General features: G+C 52.3%; 1 protein-coding gene across 3 annotated transcripts in view; it reads right to left on the reverse strand.

Annotated features, from left to right (window-relative positions):
* The window catches only part of LOC105704127 (transcription factor AP-2-epsilon), a 66,282-nt gene that overhangs the window by 27,953 nt on the left and 11,732 nt on the right, over nt 1-26,597 (reverse strand). The window contains exons 1-3 of one of the 3 annotated variants that reach the window (XM_012433086.2): nt 15,955-16,098; nt 9,657-10,034; nt 634-819 (exon numbers count right to left, since the gene is read on the reverse strand). In XM_012433086.2, the coding sequence (XP_012288509.2) occupies nt 634-819; nt 9,657-10,034; nt 15,955-16,047 (657 nt within the window). In that variant the 5' untranslated portion in view covers nt 16,048-16,098. Of the gene's footprint in view, nt 1-621; nt 820-9,656; nt 10,035-15,954; nt 16,099-26,597 lie in introns of those variants that run through there. The other 2 variants (XM_023434681.1, XM_012433084.1) reach the window with 2 other exon arrangements.

The following is a 26,597-nucleotide window of genomic DNA, read 5'->3' on the forward strand; positions in this document are numbered from 1 at the left end:
ACAAGGTGAGTACGAATTTCTCCCGGCGGGTTGAGTAATAACGTCATTGGTTTTAATTATTAAGTCAAGTTTCGCGATGGCTGGCCCCCGATAAATCGAACACATCGACGGGAGCCGATCATATCGTGGCCGGAGACAGTCCAACGGCACTTTCCCGATGACAGGGGAAGAAGAGCCAATATCGGCCGAGGAACGAGATCGAGATCCGTCGTAACCCTTTGCTCCCCCTCGCCACTCCAACGGTCCGATTTCGCGCGATCTTTCCATCGTGCGTTGAGAAAGAAAAAGAAATTCACTGAACCAAACAAAACACTTTCTCAATCCAAAGAATAATTACTCGACTCGAGTTAACTCAAATAAATCGTCACAATTCCGAAGGAACGTTGCCATCCAATTTCTTCCGAGTTTGTTCGAGTCAAATAATTATTTCTCATTGGGTTTCTCTGGTTCGATGAAATACATTTCTTTTTTTTCCTCAGGGTGACCGGTGTCAATTAACGTTTACAATAATTCCAGGGAATCGGGAACACCTTTCGCCAGCCACCCCGGACGGTGGGGAGAGATTTCGAATATCGACCCCGAGAAGTGGTAAGTAGAAAAGAGTACTTTGCGATTACGTACATCGTCGCTCACCTGAGGGTCGTCAACGAGACTCGTGTGCAGGCCGAGGTCGGTTTGGTCGAGCCCAGGGGTAGGTAGGAGGGCGTCGGGGCGCCTCAAGGCGCCATATTCGACGCCTCTTCCGCCTCCTCCCCCGCCCCCTCCGCCGCCGCCGCTGTTGCGTCCGCCGTCGTACGGAAACGAGGCGTGCATGTTTGTCTGGAAAATAAGGGCGATGGTTACTCATTATGCCCTCGACGTCTAAATCGACTCTCTGTCTAACGGGACGCAATTAGCGCGCCTTTTTTTTTTTTTCTTACCGTCCGAAACGCTCGTTAGGACCATTAGAGGTTCCTTAATGGCCGATCGCCGGAACGACGTCGACGTCACGACCTCGAACCGGGGATTTCACGGCGGTAATTAATTCCGACTCGGAGCCGTCCGAACCCCTTATCAAAATCTCGAGACTTCCTCGCGTCCATATTTGGGCAAATCTGCATGCGCGTCGTCGTGCGCGCGAAAGTTTATCAAAGGACCCGGGACGGTCGAGAGAGAGGTGGAGGCGCGTAAAGAAGTTCCGGCGGCGAGTTCGGGTCGGTAGGAGTTAAAGAAAAAAAAAGGCGAATAAAAAAAAATGGCAGGTCTCGTAGCTCGTAAACCGCGGAAAAAATGGCGGGTTTTTCGGGGGCTTGCGCAACGTCGTCACCCGCGCGACCTCTTAAAATCGGCTTAATTTATTTCCCCCGCGTAGGCTGTAATTTCGTTTGCACTTGCTGCTTTATCTCCAACGGTAGCCCGGACAGGGTCGCTCGAACGGTGACACGGCTACGTGTGCAGGAGTGCCGCGGATCTTGGGGGGAAAAAAAAAAGAAAAAAAAAACCGAGAAGATCCGTATCGTCCCGGACGGACCCCGAGGTGAAACGAAACCGCGGGCGTCCAAGATCTCGCGCGTCCGATACCTCCGCGCGACCCCAAATTTCGCCGACAACGGAGGAAAGAAAAACGAGAAAAGTACAAAAAAAAGAGTGAGAGAAAGAGCGACGCCACGGTATTTTGAAAATCGCCACGGTTTAAAGGGACGAGAAAAAGTCGGCGGCGTCCGCGCAAACGACGTTCCCCTCGCCGACGAGAAAATCGCTCGGGACAATTGAAAGGTCCTACCAGGAATCCCGGCACCTCGCGAGGGGCGTCCTGGAATCGGTTTCCTGCAGGACGCCCCGTGATTAGACGTTGATTCGCGCCGCTCGCTGTGTCGGTATCTCAAATTACGCCTAACTAACTCGGCCGGATTTCAGAAATGCCGTTCCCCTCCCCCCGTCGAAATAAACGACTCTCCGCCGCCGATCTAGGAAGACGCGCTACCGTAATGGCCGTCTTGGAATCCTCCCGAAGGGTCTTCAGTGACCCGTTAGCGGTCGATCCTGACCGGCCGACCTCGAGGAGTCGTGCGTCGAGGTTTCGAAATTATTCCCGAGGAGCCCGCCCACCTATTATACGCATTTATGCATTATTTCGGAAAAAGTGGAAACGCGTCGCGGCCACGCTGGGAAATCCTTCGCTACGTCCCGGAACCTCGCGGGATGGAGTACCCTCAGTGGTCGGTTAGCGGTACCACGGAGAAGGGGTCATCCGGGATATGACACGGAGTTACCGTGCGGAGACTCCTACGTGTACGTAGGCACACGTAATGCCTGGCCTAAGTACGCATTCGCCGAGAGCGAGCGCTGCGCGAGTTAAGTAGGTTCTCATCCTCCTTCGCCTCCATCCCATTGGCCGGGCACGTGTTGATTTAGTATTATGAAGTCTATGTGCAGCCAGTACGCGGTTGTCGGCCATAGGTCGCCTTTAATCACTGAAACGCAACGACCCGTGATGTCGGACCGCGAGCTCGACCGCAGACCCGAAGACGTAAACTGCGACGCGAGCCTCTCTCGACCGCTGCACTTACGAGGGCATAAAGATGCATCCGAATCGAGGACACCGTGGATGCATCCCCGACCCCCAAAGTCCTAGCCCGAGTCCGAAATCATCGCGGACTCCGTCATCGACGTCGAGCCGCGCGTCCCCCCAAATATCGGCGCAATATCGGAGCGATATCGAGCAGACGGACGATATTGGAAAAAAGAAATCCCTCCCCGGCCGACTTCATCCCTAGCCAGGGATTTACAAGCGTAGGAAAATATCCCCCGGATTTTAATTCCGCAGTGGTGCCCCAAGTCGGGAATTAATTCGCGCTGCGGGGCCGCATGCGGTGCACGTAGGAATTCTAAAAAAGTCCATTACCGCCCGGTATGGCCTGGATGACTTATGCGACGTTCGTGCGGTACATATCTTTTTTTATCAATCGCCGGATGACTCAGGTGCTCGGGGAGGAAAAAAAAGGATCTCTGAATATATTCCGCGTGGTCCAAGGATCGCGACCGTGAGTCAGACCCGGCGGTTCCCTTGATGTCCGATGACATTTTCCTTTTTTATGGTGCACGCCATCGCTTAGAAAGCGTTTATGACCCTCCGAAAGGACGTCGATGTGGGTAACGGGGCGTCGCCGCGTTTGCATTCCTCCGGGACCCAGGTTTCCATCCCCGGGGACAGCCGGCTACCGGGAGGGCTTTTTACCGCGAATAGGAAACTCCGAGGAATCCCGAGCAGTCCGAGACATCTAGAGAGCCCGGTGGAAGGAAACGTATCGCGTCTATTAGGCCGGAGAAGTCGCGGCGCGGCGTCGTTCTTGCGGCCATCTCGACGCGGGGAGCGGAACGTTACGGGAACGAGTTCGATCGGCTCGTAACCGATTTATAACCGGCGCAATAATGACAACGAATAACCGAGCGATGCCGTGAAAGCACCGCCGCTCGGCTAGAAACTCGGACGGATTAGCAGTTTCCCCGGCGATCGGCCAACTAAGACCGATCGGGACCGGGTGTAGGAATATCGCCGAGGTGGAAAGAGGATAAGACAAGTTTTTGCCCAATTCGAGCCGGAACGGTTCCTCGATCGAGCGCTGCTGCGCGTGCGTGGAAAAACTCGGACAAGTCGGCCGACAGACGGAAAAATCGAGCATTCTTTGCGGACGCGAAACCACATCGGTACGCTTAGAATGGCCGAGTGGGGTATGAAGGATTAAACGAAACCGTGATTAACGATAAGCCCAGGCTAGGCGTCGTCGCGAGAGGCCCAGAATTTGAGCTCTTGCCCAATTCGAGGAACGGTTCCTCGATCGGGCACGAGGGTCACGCCTGCGGTTTCGTTTCACCTCGGGGTCCGCGGCGATACCGATCTTCTCTTTTTCCTTTTCCAGGAGATCCGGCGGACGCGTGCGGAGTACACGTAACCGTGTCGTCGTTCGAGCTCGCCCGGAGACAACGGCAAGTGCAAACGAAGTTACTGCCTACGCGGGGGAAATAAATTAACTCGATTTTAAGAGGTCGAGCGGTGCCCGGGGGACCGAGCCGCGCGCCGCCATCTTGTCTGCACGCGGCGGCCCTCGACCCTCGCGAGAGGACGTCGAAAAGTCCCTCTAATCTTGGGAATCCACTAATCGGAATAAGTAGGAATTACGGGGAGACCCTTCCCCCGAGTAAATTTTCCAGAATACGAGCCCGCTGGCCGAGATACGCCGTGAAATGAAAAAATACCCTCGACGGCTTACTTGCAGCGACTTCGACGTAACCGTGAGTCACCTCCGCGTCCCCTTAAGGGGAAGGCAACGGAACGAGTGCTCGTACGAAATTTTTCCCCGGTATTACCCGACGTCTCTAGGAGGCGATGACTCCGCGCTGAGTCCGGGACCCGAGTGCCGTGTGAAAATCCACCGAGGAATGTGCCCGCTCGCCACTAAATCCCGCGGCGAACTCAATCCCGGAGCCGATGACCAAACGATGACCCGCGATACTCGGCGTTGTCGGCAATCCCGCGTATAACGCGAGAGCGATGTTCCGTGCCGACGTCTGGATCCCTCCCGCACGCGGAAGAACAATGCCAATGGTAATATTTCTCGGTAGGGTTGCGGATCGATCGAGTTACGAGGTAATGGCTCGGGGTGACTCGGGATTTTCGACGGTGAGCGCGCCTTCGTTTCGGCCGTTTACACGGCAGCGGGTTTAACGGAGATCGCCCGTTAACGGCGACCGTGTCGACGCGTCAAGGCGGAAACCGCGGGAGCGAAAATGATACGCGCTTTGCCGTAGGTGCGCCCACTGGGTGCATTCAACGATCTCGCGTAGATCGTTCCTATCTCCAGGATAAGATCCAGGACAATACGGAAGCGCATACCGAATTTCATACAAACGATATATCGTCTTGGAAAGCAACGACCCCGTGACGCCGCGCCCCTACCGCGGATAAACGCTACACCGTTAAAAAAAATATTTTTCTTAAAAATATTATTCAGACACGGTATATTAATTTAACAAGTGTTTTAAATTTATGACACATGTGTCCTCACTTTTCTACAAAATTTCCCAAACCTCCAGGATGACGTTACAAAATAACAAATATATTTTCAAGTTTACCATAAATGTATAATAATTCACATTTCAGACGTGAGATTTATAATTTTACGGAAAGTGCACGAGTTTTAGAAATATTTCTAACGGGGTATTTCGGGAAATCTGAAAAATCTCGGAGATCTCCCATACGATCCTCGAGCAAAAATAAGATAAAGGAAGGACGCTTTAGCGGGTTGTCGGTTTAAAGGAGAAAAAAGAAGAAGGAAAAAGCGCCCGAGATCGCGGACGCTCCGGGCGTCGCGGCGCGTTTTCTAGGTTAGGTCCGCCGGCCAAATCCGCGACCCCGGTTCAACCGAGCGCGGAATAAACCGGGCAATCTGGCCAAGAAATCGGAGAAACTCGACCCTAAGTCTTCCCGGAGCTGATGTCTCTCGACTTCTGGCGTTGCGACACAAAGTGTAATAAGCGATAAAAGTTAGTGCCGAAGAGGGAGTTCCCGGTAAACCGACCGCAGGCCTAGCCCAAATCCTTGAGACTTTCCTCGTTAGATTCCATTAAGATTCCGCGTATGTGCGTAGCCCCCTTTTACGAAGGAGCCCTTGAGCCATCACGGAGGTAAACGCATAAAACCGCCGAATTAAACATTCGCCTTCTGTAACGGCGATACAATTTTTACGTCCTAGTATTAAAAAAAAAAAATGTAACGATTCGCGGAAACCGGACCCTTCGAGCCGCGAAAACATGATGATCATTTCGACACGAGTTAATTGCGACATTACCAACGTAACCGCGCACGAAAATATATTTAAAAAAACCACACAGCGAAAAAACAATAATTAATTTAAATAAATATATATGTATTGTCGCCTGACTCATATACGATTGCGAGAAATAATTATTTATTTTGGGATGACTTATGTCAGGTCTTGTTATGGATTGCCGCGATGCACATTTCTTTGAGTCAACCAACTTTTTTAATACCCACGTAAGAATGTTTGATATCAATAATTCAATATCTAAAGCTTTTACCAAAACGGTGCTATCACCCGGGAATGCAGGGAAGAATTTACTGACGTAAGCTTAGAAAAGAAAAAGAAATCGACTTAACAGGCCTAACGAGATAATGCAAAGGGAATAGCGTCTCTGAATATAAATTTTTCTTATTCTCCCATTTGTTCGACCGAAAGCGCAGCGAGCGCTCGGTGCATGCGAGCGCGTGGGCACCGCTCGCCGAGTGCAATTATGCACTTACAAATGGACATGCCTTATATACTCAACGCGTAGCCGGTCGACATATAAAACGAGATATAGGTACAAGAAGGGTCGTTGAAACTTCAAGGACCAACACCCAATTAAATCAGCGATGCATTACGTTCGTGTGCTCGACCCGCGTTTAACCCGGCTCTCGTTATCCGACGAATGCCTCCCAATTCGCTCGCTAAATCGCAAATATATGCAAGTATAAAGACATTCCCGGCTTATTCAATCTTTTTCCTTCACTTTATTCGAGCGCGGGGAGTGGATATACGTCGACGCGATAGTAGGTTACCCGGAGAAAAAAAAAAGACATACCTGACTTTTACAGAAATGTTTCCGCTTACCGTACACGTAAGAAAGTAACATTTAAATTGACCGGATTAACCCGTTAACGGGACAGTTTTTAACCGTATCGCGAAGAAGGATTTCAAAAGGATAGGCTTCTGTAACTTTAAGACTCTTATTTTTCTCCGTGTACGGCGACGCGATAGGAGGTTAGCTGGGGCGTTCTCGGTCCCCTCGCGAAAATGCCGTCAGAAATGCGAGGCCCTTGGAGAACGCGAGGGGGCGGTGAATTTCTACGGGATCCTCTCGCGATATATCGCCGAGGGAGATATATGCACCGAAAAGTGGGGTGCCTGTCCGTTTTGAAGGATAAAGCTATTGGGGTTGGTCGGGCCACTCGGCTGATTATTGGCATTGTGGTCCCGTCTCGAACGAGCCCATATTCTCGGCCCTATCCGCGTTTATATCGACCGGGTTTGCAAGGAGCCACTTTATCGATCGCCTCCCTTCGGCTCTCGCCCGATTTTTCGATGAAAACTCCCCCTCGACTTCCATTGCGCGAGAAACCAGGGGGTGGATACATGCGCACTCGATGCACCTTGGTCCGGCGAAATTGCCAACTAAAATCCGACTCGACTAGATTTTATTAAAATTAGTTCGTTTATAAAAATTATTCGCGTTGATTGCCCAAGTTTTCTCCGGAAAAAAAAAAAAAAAAACGTGAACCATGATCGGCGGTTAAACTCGCCCTTTCGGCCGAGCAGTCTCCTCTGCCTTAGACGTCGCGATTCTTGGCATATTTGGCTCAAAGCAAACGTGCCAGGCATTCGCCCCGAGGGGATGTCGAAGGTCTGGCCAGAACTTAATAAGTAAATTACTGGCGAAGCCCAGCACGCAAAGTCCAGGCCGAAAATCCCCCTCGTACCTGCCGGGAGGGAAAGCTCTCGGTCCACGTCACAAAGAAAGCCCACCCCCTAATTTTCCCGAAATTTCCGCGAGGTCGGATAAACTCTCCCCGAAAGAAATCGAAGAAACCATCCCCAGGTTGTCGGAGGGTACACTCCCATGGAATCGGATTACATCGGGCATGTAAAATTGACAACGATATATCGTTATTCATGCTAGATAAAATACAGTAGACGTTGAACGGTTCGTCTTACTACTTTCGAAAAGTAAGAAAAATCTAGTAACCGTTCCTACACTTCCTAGTTCAGAAAAAAAAAAGTACATTTTACTATAAAGTCCTTTTTGAACCATGAAAACTAGGTGATTTAACTAGATTTTTCTCTCGGGGCGTAGCTCTTCCCTCTAACCCTCGCCCTAAAGTCTAGACCTCAAGGCCCCCCTCGCGAAATCTCGAGCAAGGTTCGCGTAATAACGGGCTCGTTGTTACATCGTTGGCACGTAGCGCGGTAAGAGAGGATGCATAACCGTTATCCAAAGTTCGGGGAACTGTTAACAACTATGCAAGAGCCAGCAGGCACCTCGGAACTTGGGGGGCCAAGACTGGGAGTCTTTCGAGGGCGACTCGGTGCGAGGTAGTCGGAACGTACCGTAAGTAAATACGAAATATGATACGCGAAATATGAAATATGTACGCCAAAGTCGATCGGACCGATCAAGGAGCACTCGTGCGACCGGCTCGTGCCAAATAGAACGTCGTCCCATTTCCACGCGAGAAAGTTCGACTCCATATCGGACGGTGGGTGGAGTAGCTGCAAAGAAATGACAAAAAGGCCCGAGTCGCGCCTTATAAGGTCGATCCGGCCGACAATTGACGGAATTCGCCGTTTACGCAACGGCCGTGATTTACATGGTCGAGTGACTGGTGGATTCGGCTTCTCTCGGCCGGGTTCCCGGAGATCGTTAGAGACAAACGTCCCGGCGTATCGGGACAAGAAGTCGAGGAGCGCCCGGGAGAGCACGTGTGTCGAGATCTCTCGCGAGCCGTGCCGTATGATTGATCGTGCGAATGCGCGGCCTAGAGATCGATCGTAGATCTCTCCTGGATCGAAAGCGGTCCGTGGTTATTGCTTTTCGAGACCGAGCAACGGAGAGAAGGAGTATGCCTTACATACGGGACCTCTGAACTCGAGGCCGATGTTAATGGACCGTTTCATGGTAGCGAGTCTCCTAGGGGAGAGCCGAGGCGATTCCTATCGTGAAAAATGTCCCGGGACGCGGCCGCCGTGCATTGTTACGCCAACCGCGGACCTCGCCACCCATATAAGCGTTAACGCAACAAGGAGGCATACCTCGTCCCCTGGACGATTCCCCGGATCATGAATCTTTCCACCTCGGGTGTCCTATCGTGAATTTTTCACCCTAAATACGAAAGCTCCAAAAAATCAGGCCGAGTGGGATTTAATTTGTCATCTCTCAATCGGCGCACACGCAGAAAAAAAAAAAGGATAGAACATTTGCTAGCCGATTTTTAAGAATATACATTTGTTGTAGAAAGTACAATTTCTTGTTACGACCGTGAATTCATTTTCTGCGCGAACTTCCCAATTACTCCTGTATCCTCGATCCAACCCTCCTATACTTCGCGACCCACCGAGGTATATCGATAATTATCGGCGAACAATGGGATCGATACATATGACGGATCGTACGCGAGGAATAATGGGGCCCCAAAGTAGCGCCGATTGGTGTCGATACAGTCGCGGAGAAACTTATTGGCTTCGATCGGCCTTTACGTATCGACGGCACCGGACGCCGCCTCCACGAAATTGCGCGGTACCCTACACGTAATGACGCCAGAACCCTGCATGACTTCACATCGCTTTTTTGCTCGAAACCCATTGTCCGGGTAAATTAAATGAAATCGGAGCGGTTCGATTGATTTCCCAGCCAGAGGTCGACGAGGACCTAATGGACCCTGGCTCTGGATTCGGGGATTGGTTGTTACATAAAATCGACTCCTAGTGTGGCTCGGTATTTGAAATTGAAAAAATATCTCGAATCGAGCCGCCGAGTCCGGGTATTTAACATTTAAAAAGAAGACTTCGTCGCTCGTCACGGAGCGAAACGTTAGAAGGGCGAAACGTATGAGGGGTACTCACCACGTGGAGGCTCTCGGGGTCTCTCCTGAGGTCGCCGCTCCTCTGTCCGGCGGTGACGGCGGCGCTCAGCTGGTTGTAGTGGTGCTGGTGCAGGGTGTTGAGGGTCTGGGCGTAGGGGTCGCCGACGAGGTAGTCGAGGTGCTGAGGTTGCCCCAGGCCAGGGTGCTGCGGACTCGCCGGGGCATGGTGGTGCGAGGGGAACGGGGGCGGAAAGTACGGGGGCTGGAAGTCAGGGGGCGTCGGGAGGGACGCACCCCCGTGATGGGGCATGCTGCCCCCGTTGCCGTTACCCCGGTGCCCGTGGTGATGGGCCCCCGAGTACGGCGACGAGTTTCCGCCCCCCAGCGAGGAGATGCCCCCATGACCCGTCAAACGGTCCTGCAACGAAAATGACCTCTTATCAACCCCCGATACATCGAACATCGTCCTTACGTCGTGGAGGCATATCATAACGATTGCGACGGAAATTCCAGCCGTCCACAATTGTCGCCGCGATTGCGATAACACCCCTAATCGCCGGGAGTAAGTAGCTTCCCCGAAGAGATTGGTCGATTCGGCGCTAACGATCGTTACGCGATACGCCGAGCCCTGACGAAATGCCGGGAGATACCGGGAATTAGGCCGAATGGATGTTAATGGCGGCCTAATGGCTCCGACAGGCCCGAAACGTGCCGGGAACGGTCGGCGGCATTTTTGAGGGAACCGAGTCCACGCCGTTCCCCCTCCCGGACCGAATGCCTGTTCCGGTATGGAACAAGGGTATTGCACCGAATCGTCCGAAACTTTGAGCGCCTAAGAATAATCCGGACACTTTTAAAATCCGTACAATTAGTATAATCTTTTTTATCAAATTTCTTATTCGATCCAATTTCTCGAGACCTTTCACTCCACCTTAATCGTACCGGGCAAAGAGGAAGCGAAAAGTCGATTTTCGTTTCCTGGGTTCTCGCGACTTTTCCGTCGTTTCCGCAAACCCTCGGGGGAAGGCCCGTCTCTGGAAGGTGGCGGGTGATAAAAGCGCAGGTACAAGAGGCATGGACGAGCTCGTCGGGAAGGAAGTACAAAAGTTCTCGCGTCCATCAAAGTCAGAGGTCATGAAAGATGCGGCATACTTCACGGCCGCTTCGGAGATCGGTTAACGGTAAATGGACGTTCGATCGAAGGCCTGTGTTTCGAAAGCTCGCCTAACCAACGGATGTGGGAGAATCCGATGGATGGCGTCATAACGTGGCTTTTTTGCCTCGAGAGTTTCGAGAAAAAAGAAATAAGTAAGCAAGAGAGGGAGAGAGAGAAAGACGGCCGCCGCGTCGGAGCGTCCGAAGGGACCCACAAGTGTTCATTAACTCCGCGGCACGGTAATTATTTATGACAAAGATTCAGCGTACCCCTAATTTTCTTACGCACACCACGAGGGAGGGCTCACCTTGGACGCGCACTTCATCAATCTAACGTTTATGCAGATTACTGTTATTTTTCTAGGGGATCCTCGGACCTCGGACCGTACCGGAGAAACGCTGAAATTCAATTTCGCGGCTCGGGAAACGAAAGTCATTTCTCATGCCGCGAAATTAATAGACAATTAAACGAGATCCTTCGGGCTCTCGTGGATCGAAATCCGGCGGTCGAATCGATCCTCGAGATGAGAAGGCCGTCGGAGATTTCTGCGCGCCTACTTCGGGACAAAATGGAGGGCAGCTCGAAGAAACGCGATCGTGTGGGATAAATCGAGGGCCCCTCTCGATACACGGTACGCACGGTGCGGTAAGAACGCTTCTACGCGGTATATATCGAGGGGACCCGTTCGATCGGCCGATAGATCGAAGACATATTGGAAAACTTGGTTCGCTCCTCGAGATCCAGTTTCGTTCCGAATCCACTTAGCGCATGACCATTCGTGGGAAAAAGAGAGGCTGGGTTTCCGCGGATCGGCTCCAATTTCACGCCTCCTTTTTCCTCCTATTCGATACCGAGAAGATCTGCCCGGCATTTAGAATGCTATATAATTGACAACGAGCGACTCCTCGCGCCCTCGATTTTTCCCCATTTTTTTTTTTTTTAATTAATAACTAGCGTACCATGGCAAGGGTTACTTCACCATTTAGTCAAGGTAACTAGAATACAAGAAACGAGTGGTATTACCGTGCTCATCGTAACCTCTTTATATACTTCCTTTACTAAGTTACTCCGGTTGCCTCCTGGGAGGATTATCCCATTCTTTATTTTTTTATTCCGTGCCGGAAAACCAAAAATGTGGAGGAAACGGACGAAAAGTCAGTTGACACGGAACCGGATCAGGAGTCCCTCTGCTCGCGGAGGCTATTCAAGTTTCTGGATTCTGTGGTAATTGCCGATAAGCCCTCGCGGCGCGATTTATCGGGCGGTGATCGGACGGCGCATTAATTCTTTACGAGTCGGCACTCGCGGGTGCATTTTATTATCCCCGCGACCAAGAAACCGTACACCGAAGTGCCGGTTAATCGGGCCCCGTGTTCCTGGAAAAAGCGATATCTCCCGTCCCGCACAATCGTGATATCCCGGTCGATGCACCGATAACGGCCAAGAGGTGCATCGGCCCGCAAAAAGTGAAGCGCCTCTAGGAGGCGCTTTTAAGCGCCACTGGTACTAAAGCTAATTTATGCAGGGAATTGCGCCGAGGTCACCGCTAATGGCGCCTTTTCTTGGGGCAAGAAATCTCCCTGGTTGGGACGTACGTCCCTTTGGAGAGGCCTCAAAGCCGACCGAAGAAGCTCATCCTCGTTGCCCCGTGAACTCGAATTACCCTAATGACCGACCACCTAATACGCTCGCGTGACCATTTCTTAGACGTCGAGAAAAGTACCTCGGCCGACACCGAGTGAGTACTTCTGACAGAAGTACTAACATAGAATCTGAGAACCTCATTAAATCCAGCGACTCGAACACGAAAAAAAAAAAGATTGGTAGGAGGAAAACTACACTTAAAAAAGGAAATTCATTGAATCAAAGAAATTTTACTTAAGTTACTCCGGTGCGATAACCTCCTGGGAAGGTTATCCCAATTATATTCCTGACCATTCTTTTTTTCCGTGAAAAAAAAAAAAATGGTAACAAAATGACTTTCAGATAAGAATGACCGGAAAATGTTATCTCGTTACTCCGGTACCATTATCCTAGAACCTGGTTAAATAATTCCCCTCGAAAATCCGGAGTTGCATCGAGGAGTTAAAGGACCGTTACGTCGCCATAAAAGGGGCACCCGTTTCCGGAGAACGCCTCGCCGGGGCAATTAGCATAATTTATTTACCATTAATTCCCTGATAAACCAATTAAATCGTGGGACCCGCCGAATCTCGCGTGACACCCGGGTGTTCGATTTTCGGCGAGAGGAAACGCCGACGAAAAATCCCAGCCGAATCTCAGGAAAGATCCAACGAGGCGTTGATTACATCCGGCTTAACCGGTTCGCGAATCGCCGAATAATTAATGTACCTTAAGCCGATCTCTTAGCAGGTACAACGAGGAAACGACCGCGCCCGTTTCCGAGACGAGTCTCCGGGTGTATTTTTTGATTCTTTTTCGGTCCCACAGGTGAACAGGTGTTTCACCGGCGCGTCGGGACGCCCAGGCTTGCAACATTACGTTTTCCTCCCGAGAGCGGAATGTCCACCTCGCGATCCGGTCGCGCAGCGTTTTATGAATTTCTCCAAACTCGCTAAACGCGGCGTTTAATGACCGGCAAGAGTTCCCAGCAACATTTACTCTCCGCGCTACGCATTCGGTTAAGTGCGCCATTACGAGGTTTACACCACAGTTTAACCGTAATTACCGCAGCAGCTGAGAGCGCGAACGCGCCCGAGATTGAATGTTTAAGCTCGGGCAGTAAATTTTCCTAAATCCTCGAAACCATCTCAAACAATCTCTCCAGGTCGACAATGCGTTCAACGACGAGGACGTCGCCGGTAATCGCGGTCCCTCAATTAAACATACGCAATGGGGTACTCGTTAAATCGGCAGTAAACATTGATGGTTCCCTATGGCGATTATCTCCCTGAATATTCATGAACGTCCTGCGGTACTCGGTTTTTCTCAAAATAAACCGAGTAAAAGTAGACCGGCAAATTCGACTCGGTGAAAAATCGGGGCGAACGGCGAGCAAGGGAAAGGTCCAATCGGCATGGCGGAATCTCTACTATTTAAGCTGATGAATGAAAAGTTCCTTCTATTAATATATCACCCAGCTTCTAGAAGAGTTTAATTAATATTTTTACATTTTCATATATATACAAGACAGTTTCTTAACACCTTAACTATTGGAGGACGCTCGGATGTATCGCGAATAGGAACGTCTTTCTTCCCTGGGCACACGGTATATGGGACGGTAGCAAGAAGGGTTGGCTTCTCCTTTTATGGGATACCATCTGAAACGTCTTCATGCGGCTCTGCGCGCTCCCGCAAGAGCTATCCCGGGCTTTTATCAACGACATTCTTCGCGCCGCAAGGTGGACACGCGATCTCGCCTCTTCCATGAACCCCTCCGGCCTCATATTTTCGCGGAAACTGAACATCCATCACAAGTGAAATTTTCGCCAGATTTCGCGGCCTTCCCAAGAAGCGCTTAATTTAATAAAAAAAAAACCTATCAATGGAATTCTTAGGATCCCTCCGTTCACGATAGCGCATAATCCAATGAGGTGTTCCCTCATGAAATCATGGATTTTAATACTGGAAATTTCATGCAGGTGAATTTTAAGGCCGTTGTCACATGATACCGAATGGTATTGTCGTTTCATATGAAATTAAAGGCGATCGGTTCTCAGCGAAGAAAATCCTTTTCACTGATTTCCTATATAGCTTCATGGCATAATCGAGGACCCAGTAGACGAGGAGACGAAGGAGGGTATTAATCGGCGCTATTTTCGTGCCGAAATGCGTCGTTACGTCACGGTCGCAAGCAGGGAATTTTCCACTATGAAAGTTTGGAAAGACAGTGACCGGGTCGTTGCGTAAGAGACTCGTCCTTGGCAAACATTGTCGGGCCGAGTGGATCCTTGCGAAAGATATTCGCGTTCCAGGCATCGCCGGGTCGAAAGTTGTTCCATCGGAACTGTTCCCGAGTTTGCCGGAACGTCCGATCCTGGAAGAGAGGAGCTTTCGAGTGGAGACGGATGGAACTCCGTCGGAGACGGTCACGGAGATTTGGAAGCGACAGAGAAGACGAACGCGAGAGGCTCGTTCCCGGCAGCCTTGGGACGTCCGAGGAAGGCGACAATCGCGTTCCCGGGCGTTAAATAGGAAGCGGAAGAGGGAGAGGTGGAAGGTGCAAAATACTCCCGGTGGTTTACAGGACAGGGCGAGGACGACGCGTAGATTCCGTTCCGGGAACCGCGCCGTTACGGTGGCGTCGAAAAGGGGTCCTCGCGGTGGCGATCCCGGTACCGGGAACAGGACCGGAGTCCCTGAAAGACTCGCGTTCCTTCCAGGATTTTAGTGGACAGGTCGCGGCGTCGGGACGCCCGTAACTCCCGGCGACGGTCGCATTTTCGCGGGAATTAACGGCGCCCGTCCGTCGCGCTTTCCTCGATGATGGACAATTTACTGGAACCCCGTCGGGGAATAGATTCGAAGAGAACGAACGGAGGCTCGCAATGGCCGTTAAGCTTTTACTTACGGCCACGTCGATCTCCGTGAAAGTACTCGGGACGAGCGTCGGCCGAAGGAACTCCGGGAACCGAACGGTACCCGGCAATCGTTCGAAGATACGAGTCCGAGATAACCCGGGGAAGAATCGCTCGGTGCACCGCGAGTCTCCGTTCCTGACAACGGGTCGAAAAGTCTCGTCGACTCGGAGAAATTCAGCTCGGGAACGCAGCCACCCGTCGCTCCTTCGAGCCGAATCCTTCGTCGAGGCATTCAGGGAACGCCCCGACGACGTCCGACACGACGGACGCGCTAGCTCGCTGTCAGCGGCATCGCGCCGAATAGGCCCAGGAACCCCCATTATAAGTCTTTCGTTGCCCGAAGAAAAAAAAAAAAAAACAGTCAGGAAAACCACAACTAATATAACCTTCCTAGGAGGTTACGTCAACCGGAGTAACTTGGTAAGAGAAGAAAGTATATAAAGAGGTTACGATAATCGTCGTCGATTTAAACAAATTTTGTGTACTCAATTAGACATTTTTTATTGAACGTATTTCATCGCGGGATTTCGTTGAACCGAAGGGGTGGCTCTTCAAGGGTTGCGAAAGGATGTAGCGCATCTTCGTAGAGGGGGTTGGTTAATTAGCGCCTCTCGATTCGCGAGATCTCTTCTCCGATTTACCTCGACTTCGATGACCGTGGTCATGTCCACGTGGGGTGCGTAACAGAGCGCCAGCTTGTCGCCGGTCGGCGCCTCCGTCCGGGGCGGGAACATGCCGAGCACCTCCAGCTTGCACGCGCGAGGCGAGGAGGCCGCTGCGCCTCCCCGTCACCAACCCTCCAACTGATCCACCGAACCACCGGTTCACCGATTCACTTCTACGCGCGTGGCGCGCACATCGCGCACTCCGCGAGCGGGGTCCGACCAGCCCGCGAGAAATCCGGACGCACCTTTGGGTCCGGTCGCGATTTTCAAGACGAGGGTCAACGCGACGTAATCACCGCGATCGATCCGACCTCGCCAATCGGCGACCCCCGGCCCCGGTCCCCGGGGTGCGCCGCATGGGTGCAGCTCCCGAGGTTACACCCCGAGAAGGGAGACGCTGCACTATCGGGAAGGATGCACAAGCGAGAAGGATATTTCACCCCCGGAATCGGAGGTGGCAAGGATACCGAATGGTAAAACTCGAGAGGATATGGGAAGAACGCGGAAAATATCTCGCGTATCCTTATAATTCTCGGTTTCGAAGGGCCGAATATTTTTAGGAGCCTAGAGTAAGGGTGGAAGGGTCGACCTCGGGAGGACTCCGGGGTTAGTTTCAGGTCCTCGAAAGGGGGGCGGTCGGGTCCAGTCCCCGGGGCTCGTCGGGTCGCGGAAGGACGGTTCCCTCGAGGAGTGGCGTCGGCCCGGGTCGCGGCCTCCGACTGAGTTTGGGCCCGGAGCGAGCGCGGCCCCGCGTGGCGCGATCTCGGAACGGGAGGTGCTTCGGCGCGCTCTTTCTAGGAGCTACTACCACCGGGGAGGCCGTCCCCGGGTCCGGGGTACCGTTCGCAGCGCACACGGACACCTACCCGCGCCGGGAGCCCAGCGAAATGCCGCCCCAGGGCACGCTCCACCACGTGGCCCGGGACCCCACCACTCGCCTCCCTCTCGGCGGCCTCCGCGGGGGACGGCCCTCGAGCGAATAGCGGACACCCACGGCGCGCGCGAGGGCCCGAGCGGCGGCGACGGCGGCCGAGCGCGCCCGAACCCTGCCGAGGGCCGGCGAGCGCCGCGCGCGGCCGAGACTCCTCACTCGCTTCTCGCGCGCTGAGCGCCGCGGAGGTGACGGCGGAGCGCCGACTGGCTAGACCACGTGGGACGGCGCCCGAACTAATATCGAAACGCAAAATTACACTCGGCATTGCCCGCATCGTCACCCAACGAGTAACCGTCGACTGCGGAAAGTGAGAACGTTCGCGTCAGGGTGATCGTTCGCTGTCACGATTTTATCCGGGGAGGAGATTCCATGCAAAGTGACGTCGCGTTCCGGTCAAGGGGTATCGGAAAGTGTCAACTCTCGATGCGAGTCCCGAAGGTGACGCAAAGACCGACGCGGTTCATGCGGCGCGTTCCTCTCGCGGCCCGCGATGATTAATTGCGCCGTAAATGTAATTGCGCCGTAATGCGGCCATCGCGAGGGATTATTAATTTTCCACGCTTAGATGAGGAGCTCTGCAATCGCGGAGAGCCTAACGGCCGGGAAGTAATTTCATAAATTAGCGTCTTTCAGCGTCGAATCCTTACGGACGAGGGATAAGAGCGCCCCGACGGACGGTGGACCTTTGTTGCGAGCTCGTTTGTTGACGACGTTTTCAATTACGATCCTCGTTAAAAGCTGATTTCGCTCGGCCGGTTCTACATCTCGGAACCCGTTTCGCGGCAAATTGGGACCCGAGGAACGACAGGAAACAGGTGTAACGTCTCGAAAATATCGAGGACATTGTCGCGAGAGATCGCGAGATCAATGGAAGACAAGTATTAATGACTCCCGAGTATTAATTAGAAGCAAAGGTTGGCTGACCGGGCGGAGGTTCGGCTTCCTCTGCCCCCGAGGAACCGGTTCCTTCCCAACGGGGGAACGATCGAGACTTGAATCGATCCCGCAAAAATCGAAAGCCGAATTCGAGAGACCCCGAGTCAACGAGTACCTCCCCAGACGGCTCAACGATGACTAAGAGATGTCCGAAAGATGAATTTTCCGAAAAGTCATATTTTAGTTATAGCATATAGAAGAGTAGACGAAAGGATGTTTTACTCTGAGAAAAAAAAAAAGTTAGCCCACTCAAAGAAATGTGCGGCAACAAAATCCTGCGATCAAATACGCCCAAAGAAACGTCAGATCGAGACTCTTGGCTCATCCCTGCGGCGCGGAAGCCGCGTTCCTACTCTCCCCCTTGGAGCCATTCCCTTAACGAGCCGTAATCGTTGATCGATTTCCCTTCCTTCGATCGCCAAGTAAATCAACGAACCGCTCCCAATTTTCCCAGCCAAACGGAAGACGAGTTACGCAGGATTCGCAGAACGTCACACCTTGATACGTACGACAATTGCGAGCGATCAGGCCAATTGGATCGATATAATGGTCGATATAATGGCCGATCTCGTCGATCGGAATTTTCCGACCGAGAGGTCTCACGGTCGGGTCCGGTCCGAAAGGAAAGCCGGGGCTAATGTAGGGAACGTGTCCCTAGGGGATGCCACACTTACCACCCGGAAGGAGGCCTCCAATTATCCGGCAATTTGCGCTGCCGGGGAATTTCGCGGGGCGCGACAGGCCTCGATACATCGTAATCGGGGCCGATAGGGGGCAGGGAATTCGATTACGGAGAAAGGGGTTGACCGGCCCTGACAAATGGCCGAGCGACGAGGAGTGCCTCCTTCGGGGAGAGGCCGAACCACCTAAGGGGCCGCTCCATCCCGCTCTCTACCATCATCCTGTCATCCGCGGGAACGAGACTTTGCGAGACTTTGCGAGACTTTACTAGGCCACTCGGAGCTGGTCGTCCACCCAGGTCGGGGTTTCCATCCGGGATTTTTCCCTCGTCCGCTTCTTTCCGCGTTTCGCGGACCTCCTCTACGCGGGGTAATCGCCGACGTCCCTCGGGCTGCGCCGTTCTTTATGAACTTTCGATAATCGACGCACCTTCGGGCGCTGTTCCCGAATCGATCCCCCGGGGGCAGTTTCTCTAGGGACTGGCAACTCCTCGAGAGACTGCACCCTCCTCGGGCCATTCTTTTTTTTCCCCTACATGAACCGAATTTTTTTCCGCCCGTTAAGACGAAGCGGAACTCCCGCCGCGCCCACTTTTAAGCGCGTCACGTCGAGAGACTTGAACGCTCCCATAGAAGATAGACGCGACTCGGCATGAATCTCGTCTAATTGACTCATCCCGCGTATACTCGCGTCAAAGACCTTTTTCCCTTTCGCGTGACACATGCGCTCCATTAGGTTTGAAAGGACTGAGGCATTATGCGCGTTAACCGTGTTGCCACACTCGAGAGCTCGCCGGTTATCAACGGACATCGCTTAACGTCGTGCCACGCGGTTAGGATGAAAAGATATCCGAGTTTGCCAGATCGCCTCGGAGATATCCCCGCGAGGTGCTAACCCGAGGGTGATTCTCTCCTAGGGATAATTCCGTCACGACGCTGATTACACGCCGCGATGGATCGACGCCCGAGTACTCGCGTAATGAATGACCGATTGTTCGTCGCGATTCTCCGCCGAGAGAAGTGCCTTCTAATTATGCGAGATATTATATTATTTATACAATTCTTTCCTTTCAAGGCCCAGAGGAGTAAGGAGACTCCTCGCCGCCCAGAGAAAAAATAGTAGGGTACGTCATCCCTGCAATTGTAAAATAGGCACCAGTCCCTACAATCTGTGGAGATAGAGAAAAGGAAAAGTAACTTTAGAAATTGTATTCCCTCCCTCTACAGTTGTATATCATATCCCTTGTAGGGACTGGTGCCCGTTTCGCAACTATATTTTTCTCAGGGTGCACCGGGGCGACGCTGACTCGAGAGGTGATAAAATGCGCGAGATGGCGTCGGATTTATCGGAACACCCGGTATGCGCGAAATTACAGGCATTCGAAGCCTTTGCCTTAAAATGTCAATATTAACATACAGGTTTGACCGCTCGTCTCAAAGCAAGATCTACGGACGGAACCGCGCCGATCGACGCACAATATCGCGTGGGCTGCTCGTTCGCTTTATTGCTGAACTACACGACTGGGTTTGCTTAAGTTGTCGGTGTTGAATACAAATGTCATGATCAAATTGGAACGAACGACCCACGGCCCGGGGGGCTGGGATTTTTCGCCGCGAGGCGGACACCTCTCTTTTCACTTTCGTTACCGACTTAAGATGAAACGAAACCTCCCTCATATCGGTCCATTTAATACAATGCCCGATATAATTCAACACGGCTGTCGATATAACGAACGTCTACAACGCAGGTGTTTAAAAAAAATCTTTTTTTACCGATGTCGATCAAATCTCTCGACGCGTTTCACTTCGCCTTAACGTCCGTCCGATTTCATTATTTCCGCGGCTCCCTTATCAAACGACGTCGGCGCGGAAAACCGGGTTTCACAGGCGATCGTCGCTGATTTTCCTCATACACGCATATACCTAATAAAATTTCCACAATCGAGCCGTTCGCGCGTGGGAATTACGTCCCGGCGAAAAACAGAGAAAAAACGGAGACGTGTGCTAATGGACGCGTTAATCGAAGCCGATTATCCGGCGATCGTCGTTGCAAAAACCGCGCTCCTCGGAAGCGCGGTTAATTAAAACATTAATGCAGGCGGTATCGAGCGGAGCCAATTTCAGTCAAGGTTTTCATGTGTCGGGAAAATCTCGACAGCCAGGCAGCTAATTGGAGCGCGATCCGATCTCCCGTAATTGATGCCCTATCGATGAATTATCTCGCTGGGCATATCTGGGACCGTTTTCGCGATTTGCAGAAACGAGCGCCGCACGCGACGCCCGACCGCGATGGGCTATAATCCTGAGGTATAATCTGGACGTCCCGTCAAGAGCCGGACCTCGACGTCCAGGTAAATACCAGGTGCTCCCGTGTGTGCCGGATAAATTAATAGTTCGACGACAGCCGGATTACAGTCTGGCCGATTCGCATTCGCAATTAACCGCACCGACACTTCGTTGGGCGCTCGACTTCTTCCGCAGGGCTCGTCACGGTGAAAAAAAAAATGTCTATTAAACTTATAGAGAAATCTGTAAAATGTACAGATTTTAGCCGCATCACGAACAACGATTTCCAACGGATAGGCTTCTGTAACTTTGAGGCTCTAATTTCTCTCCGTGGCTGGACTCGTCACGGCGGACATGTGTCGGAACGTTATGAGCGTCACGCGTCATTTTCGCGAAATTATTAGCTTTATCCTCGAGAGAAGTGCACGAGGTACTCGACGCAGGGTCAGCACGTGTGGGGTAGGTCAGGGGAGGTGCGTCGAGTGCGCGCGCACCTCTGTCCCCCCTATAAAAAGATGGCCTGCTGCGGAATAAGGCGAAACCTCTCCGGGAATGGAAAAGGCGTCGGAGCGACACGAATCCCCCGATTACCCTGAATTACGTCCCCGTTCGCTCGATACCCGCAATCTGCGTCTGCCCTGCATGGGCCGGCGACGATCCACTTAGCGATAAAGGCCACATTCCCGCGACCGGCCCCGCTAATACAGTCCTTACCGCGAATCGCCCGTACCCCGGCGTCCGCGGGTATTCCCTCGACTTTCTTATCGGACGGGGAGCGGAAAGAGGATGAAAAGGAAAAAATCTAAGAGGTCATTTCATTCCGCGGCTCGTTTGTACGATTACCAGGTACAGCCTGGCATTAATTATGCGCACCGAGGGAGAGGGGAAACTCGGGGAAGGACCCGAGCTCGCATTTGTTCTTCCCACCTCGGGTCCCGCCCTCGTTTAGAGAGCAGCCATGCGTGTGAATGAATTAAAGTACACGAAATTAAACCTCGAGAGGCGCGGCATCGAGGGAACCGCGAGAACATCTCCTGCGTCTCTTACACCTCCGGTTCGCGTGTATACATATATATATGTATACGTACGTATACGCGTATAAATTGGCTCGTATATACGAGGCCATAGATTTACCGTTAAGCTTCATGGTGTTTCTAATAAAGGTAATGATATTGCCGAGATTACCCGCTCGCGCGTGTGAAGTTGCGGCTCCGTCGAATCGCACGAGGGAATTCTTCGGGGGGAAAAAAAAATGCCAATCAATTTTGATAAACTCGGTACACTGGGTGCCGATCAAACGAGAGCGGAGTGATCGATTAAGGAGAGGATATCGCGGTTCCAGGACGAATGGGATATTTATGGCAAAAACGAGAGGGACTACCGCGAGGTTTCGAGCTCCTCGACTTTCTCCAGCCAATTGGAGCTGGTCGAACAGCTGGGTGACGGACTGGCGTCGGAAATGAGACGTCAACGAGTCGATCGGCCAACTGACGGGATTTGTCCGCTCCTTTCGGACAAGTTAGAGATTTTCGGTGTCATCCCAGAGCCGAGTGAATCTTTCCTTCTAACGAGGCACGCCACTCGCAATGGCGAATCCGAACGACCGAACTCTTTGGCGAGTCACTTTGGAACTCTTAAAGACGTTCCCCGATATGCAAATCGGAGGAAAGTGCCGACAAAGTGGGGAGGCAAAGCCCCGGCCGTCGATTTTGGACCTCCGGCCTGGGGCCTGATCTACTCCGATGCTTTCGCTTTCTTCGTTTTTCCTCCCTCTCCTTTTGTGCCTCACCTGTGGTCGAGCGTGCGTAGAATCGCGTGCACGTAGGTGAGACCCTTGTGGGTGGAGGTGTCCTTGCGGCGAGCGACGATGAGTCCGATTAACTAGAACGTCCGTCTCGGATCTTTAGCACCGTAATGCTTTCGCTAGCTGTAAATCACCCGGTGCGTTCCCGCGAACGCGTGGGTGTTCTCCGGGTGTTAACTCTGAATTAACGTGGAACGCCGATAAATAAGACAAAGAGAATCGGAGGTAATGCGTTTTTGCATTTTTATATAAGCACGCGGATAATAAAAACCCCTTCACTTTTAGGAAAGAACGGCACCGCCGATTAAGTTTTACTCTTACTGCAGGAATAACCGCACCGAGAACGAACCCGTTTGCAATTATATTGATGCAATTATGGGAGAGTAAAATTTCTTCCTACGACCATGAATTCTTTTTCACCGTGAAGATCCTGCCGAGCGTCCACCGAGGTCCTCGCGCTCGACGATTTCCCGATTCGCGACTCGCAGGACACCGAAACGCACCGTTTCGCGGCGACACCTAGGCGTGGTGCACGTAATTCATTACACGGCGCCATAGTTCGGGAAACGAAGCTGCCAGGTGCCGTGAATGGGCCGTAAGAAAGCTAGGCATGAGCCCGCAAGAACGAAGAAAGGATTTCATTCCGCCCAAGGAATTACTTTCCCATTCATCTCCCAAGGGTGCCACACCTATGCGCCTCCGAGAAGCCTTCCCCTCTACTAATATTCATAAAGGAGGTTACCGATTAAAAATATGAAAATATACATTCCGGCGTTCCGAGGCATCGGTAACGAGAGGTTCCCCCGGAATTAATAGGAGGCGTAAATACGAAACGAGGGACATGATCCGCCGAGTGCGTCCATCCTTCACCGTATATTATTACGACTTATTCACATCCGTTTATACCTCTTCGGGGCTCATTAGGATCATCAATCCAGGCCGTCTCTTTTAGAAGACAGGCGTTCACTTACGACGTCGGTGTTCCGTTTAACCCGCGCTCCACTCGTAACTCATCGAGGTTTCGTATAACTCGACCGGTGCATCTGGTACGTCGCGCGGGGTCTCGGATTGACTTTTCAACGTCTTCCACGAGGGTTTGCGTAACCACTTTGTTCGCGGATAGACACCTACGGTACCGTGGCCGCGATGCACGGTGACGTAGCGGGTTACCTTCCCATCTGCAGGGCAAATGACCCGGGGAGGGGCCCAGGGGGGTACCTTTGGGATCCGATAACCAGGAGATATTTTTCGGGGTGATTATCCTGGAATTCGGCCGGCTACCGGAGAGTGACGCGAATCACGCGGCTGACGTGGGCCCCGGTGCACCTTTATGCACGGCGCATGCACACGCGTGCACACGCGAGCACGCATCGCGGTACCGGGGCCCTCGCAAAACCTCCTTATAGCGCAGCAGGAATTCACTCTTCTCCTTTTTTTTTTCCCCCTGAGTCCGGCTACCGAAAATTTTCGGTTCCTCGTAATTGGCGCGGCAATTTCGTTGCGGAGCTTTTGAGAACGGCACTCGGAAAAATTCCTCCCTGGACGTATGGGAGTTCGCGGGGAAGCGACCGCCTCCTTGCGAAATCGGGGACACTTTTTTTGCCCCGGACCTCCTTCTTTTTCGTTTTCTCTCTTTCTCTCTCTTTATTGCCCTCGTCCGCGAGCCACTGTCTTGCCGTCTCAAATTGCAGAGTGCATCCCCGGACACCCGGGCGTAATAACGATGCCAACTTAGCTCCTTCGCAACGGCTCCGTTGCCCGAAAGTGATAATTTTGACATTTAACCAGTTTGACATTTATGGCCGCTCGAGCGGATCATGCGCGAAAAACTTAAAGAGCCTTTTTATGTCAAACGGTAATGTATGCCGGCGGTCATTTTTGCCCCGCAAGAGTTGGAGCTTTCGCAACCCCCGCGCGAAATGGCTTTCCTTCACGCGAGCCCCGAATTCCCGGTCGTTCCCCGATAATTATGAAATAAAAGGGGGTACTCAAGAGCCGAGAAAGCGAAAAATCGATCCGAACGAAGGGGGCCAAACCGAAACGACGGGAGTGGACGGTCGCCCTGGAGAGACGGGAAAAAATAATTGGTGCACCTGCTTTTTAACAATGCCACCTTTAAAATGTTTTTTATTTATTTTTTTTTTTTTTACGACCCGCGCGCACCTCCGCCATTAATCTGCGGCCTTACGTTCGACTGTCGCATGCCCGGTTACTTGTTAAAAAGAGATGTAAAGAGACAATGTAAAAGGAAGAGATGGAGGAGGGTATGTGGTCCGGCCTGTAGCCAACGGGATTGGAGCGACGACCTGTAACGAGCACCTTCGAACGTGTATGGGTTTCACTGCGGATGACTGCTTATGTGTATCCTGTACCATGAAAAAAGAAAAAGGGAAAAAGGTACCCACAATTGCGGGCGAAACAATGCACGCGAGAAAGTGGCCGGCTGCCCCGAGGAACTCCTAAATTTTTTTGCTACTCGGAGAGTTTCGCAGGTTATAACGCGTGGAATTCTCCGCTACGAGGAGCGTTAAATTTTCGAGGAATCTCCGCGTATTAAATAACATCTGACGTGTGGCGAAGAGGATCGTCGACGGGAGTCGCCGAACGGCGACCCGACCCGAGGGTAAAAAACTAAGCTTCGATCCCGATTCGCTGGCCAACTTTTCGAAACCAGTTCTCCCACCTTGTCGTCGAACGCGGCCGTAAGAATCGGTCTTGCTCCTTTTCCTAAACCGTGTTCTATACGGGCTGGACGTTCCACCTGCTCGTCTGCCCGAGCGCCTCTCCACGTGTCAAATTGGAGCGTCGCTTTCTTAGAAAAATAGTTAGGTCAAATTATAGAGTACCGTCCCGGCATCGCCTCGAGACACCTCGAGAAATTTCCAAGAAATTCACCTCGGGAGGGAGAAGCAAAAAAAAATTCAAAAGAAACAGCAAATTTAAATTTCGGCGATGCTCGCGCCATCGGAAGCGCGGCCGTTCGGAAGGGACGCGGCGGGTACCAAATTAATAAAAATCAGGGAATTTCAATTCGAATATCGGCGAAGCTCGCGCCACCGGAAGCGCGACCGGTCGTAAGGGACGCGGCGGGTACCAAAATGGCGGCGTAGCAACGGCCCCGGGCCGACTGTGACGGTTAATAAATTAAGTGCGGCCGATTTCTGGCCCTCGTAATTTCGTCCGGGCCATTAAGGGCCTTCCCTCGGAGCGGAGGCTCGCGACTTCGTCGAGGGTGGCGCTGCGGGAGCCGGGCCGTAGAGGAAGGGACACACCGATGTACCACGCGAATGAGAGATGCGTAACAGAGACCGCCGACCAGACCATGAGCCATGAATCCACGCCGGGAGAGGGAAGTCGCTAAACGACATTCCAAGCGGCCCATCGAGCGCCGCCCAACGGTAACCAACGCACGCCGCCCTTATCCTACCTGCCTTACCGTATATCGCGACGAGCCTTACTTTGCCTCCCCTCGACTCGTCCACCCCGTCCAAAATTCCCACGCAGGTTAGTCCCGACCAATCGGGAATAATTAAATCCACGGAATAATAATAAAGTCGTCCCTCGATTTTCCGCCACCTTGCGCGCCCAGCGCGGCACGGTTATATAAACAAAAAAAAAATATTGCAACACGTTTCCCTTGGAAACATCTAACAAATGTTGTATCAATTTTACGCGAAAGTGCGTCAGAAAATTGGTACACCATGAATGGAGCTTCCAAGAGAAATGTTACAAAATTGCAGTGTTTCCTTTTTAACGGTGCACGTCTCGTCTCGCCCTTTGCGGCTTCGCCGAGGACCCGATTTCGTTCTCGAGTATCGATTCGCCCGTGTCGAATTACGATTTCGGCGGTGGGATGTCGAGACCCGACAGAAATCGCTGCTCGTCGACAAAACGGCCCAGTGGGTCTTACTCCGGCGAGCGGTCGGAATATGGAAACGCGAAACCGCACCTACGGTTGCGGATTCGAGCCCCGGGACGC

This window comes from Orussus abietinus, unplaced genomic scaffold, assembly GCF_000612105.2.
Source record: "Orussus abietinus isolate OABI.00-Male unplaced genomic scaffold, Oabi_2.0 scaffold11, whole genome shotgun sequence".
In the NCBI taxonomy this organism is placed as follows: domain Eukaryota; kingdom Metazoa; phylum Arthropoda; class Insecta; order Hymenoptera; family Orussidae; genus Orussus; species Orussus abietinus.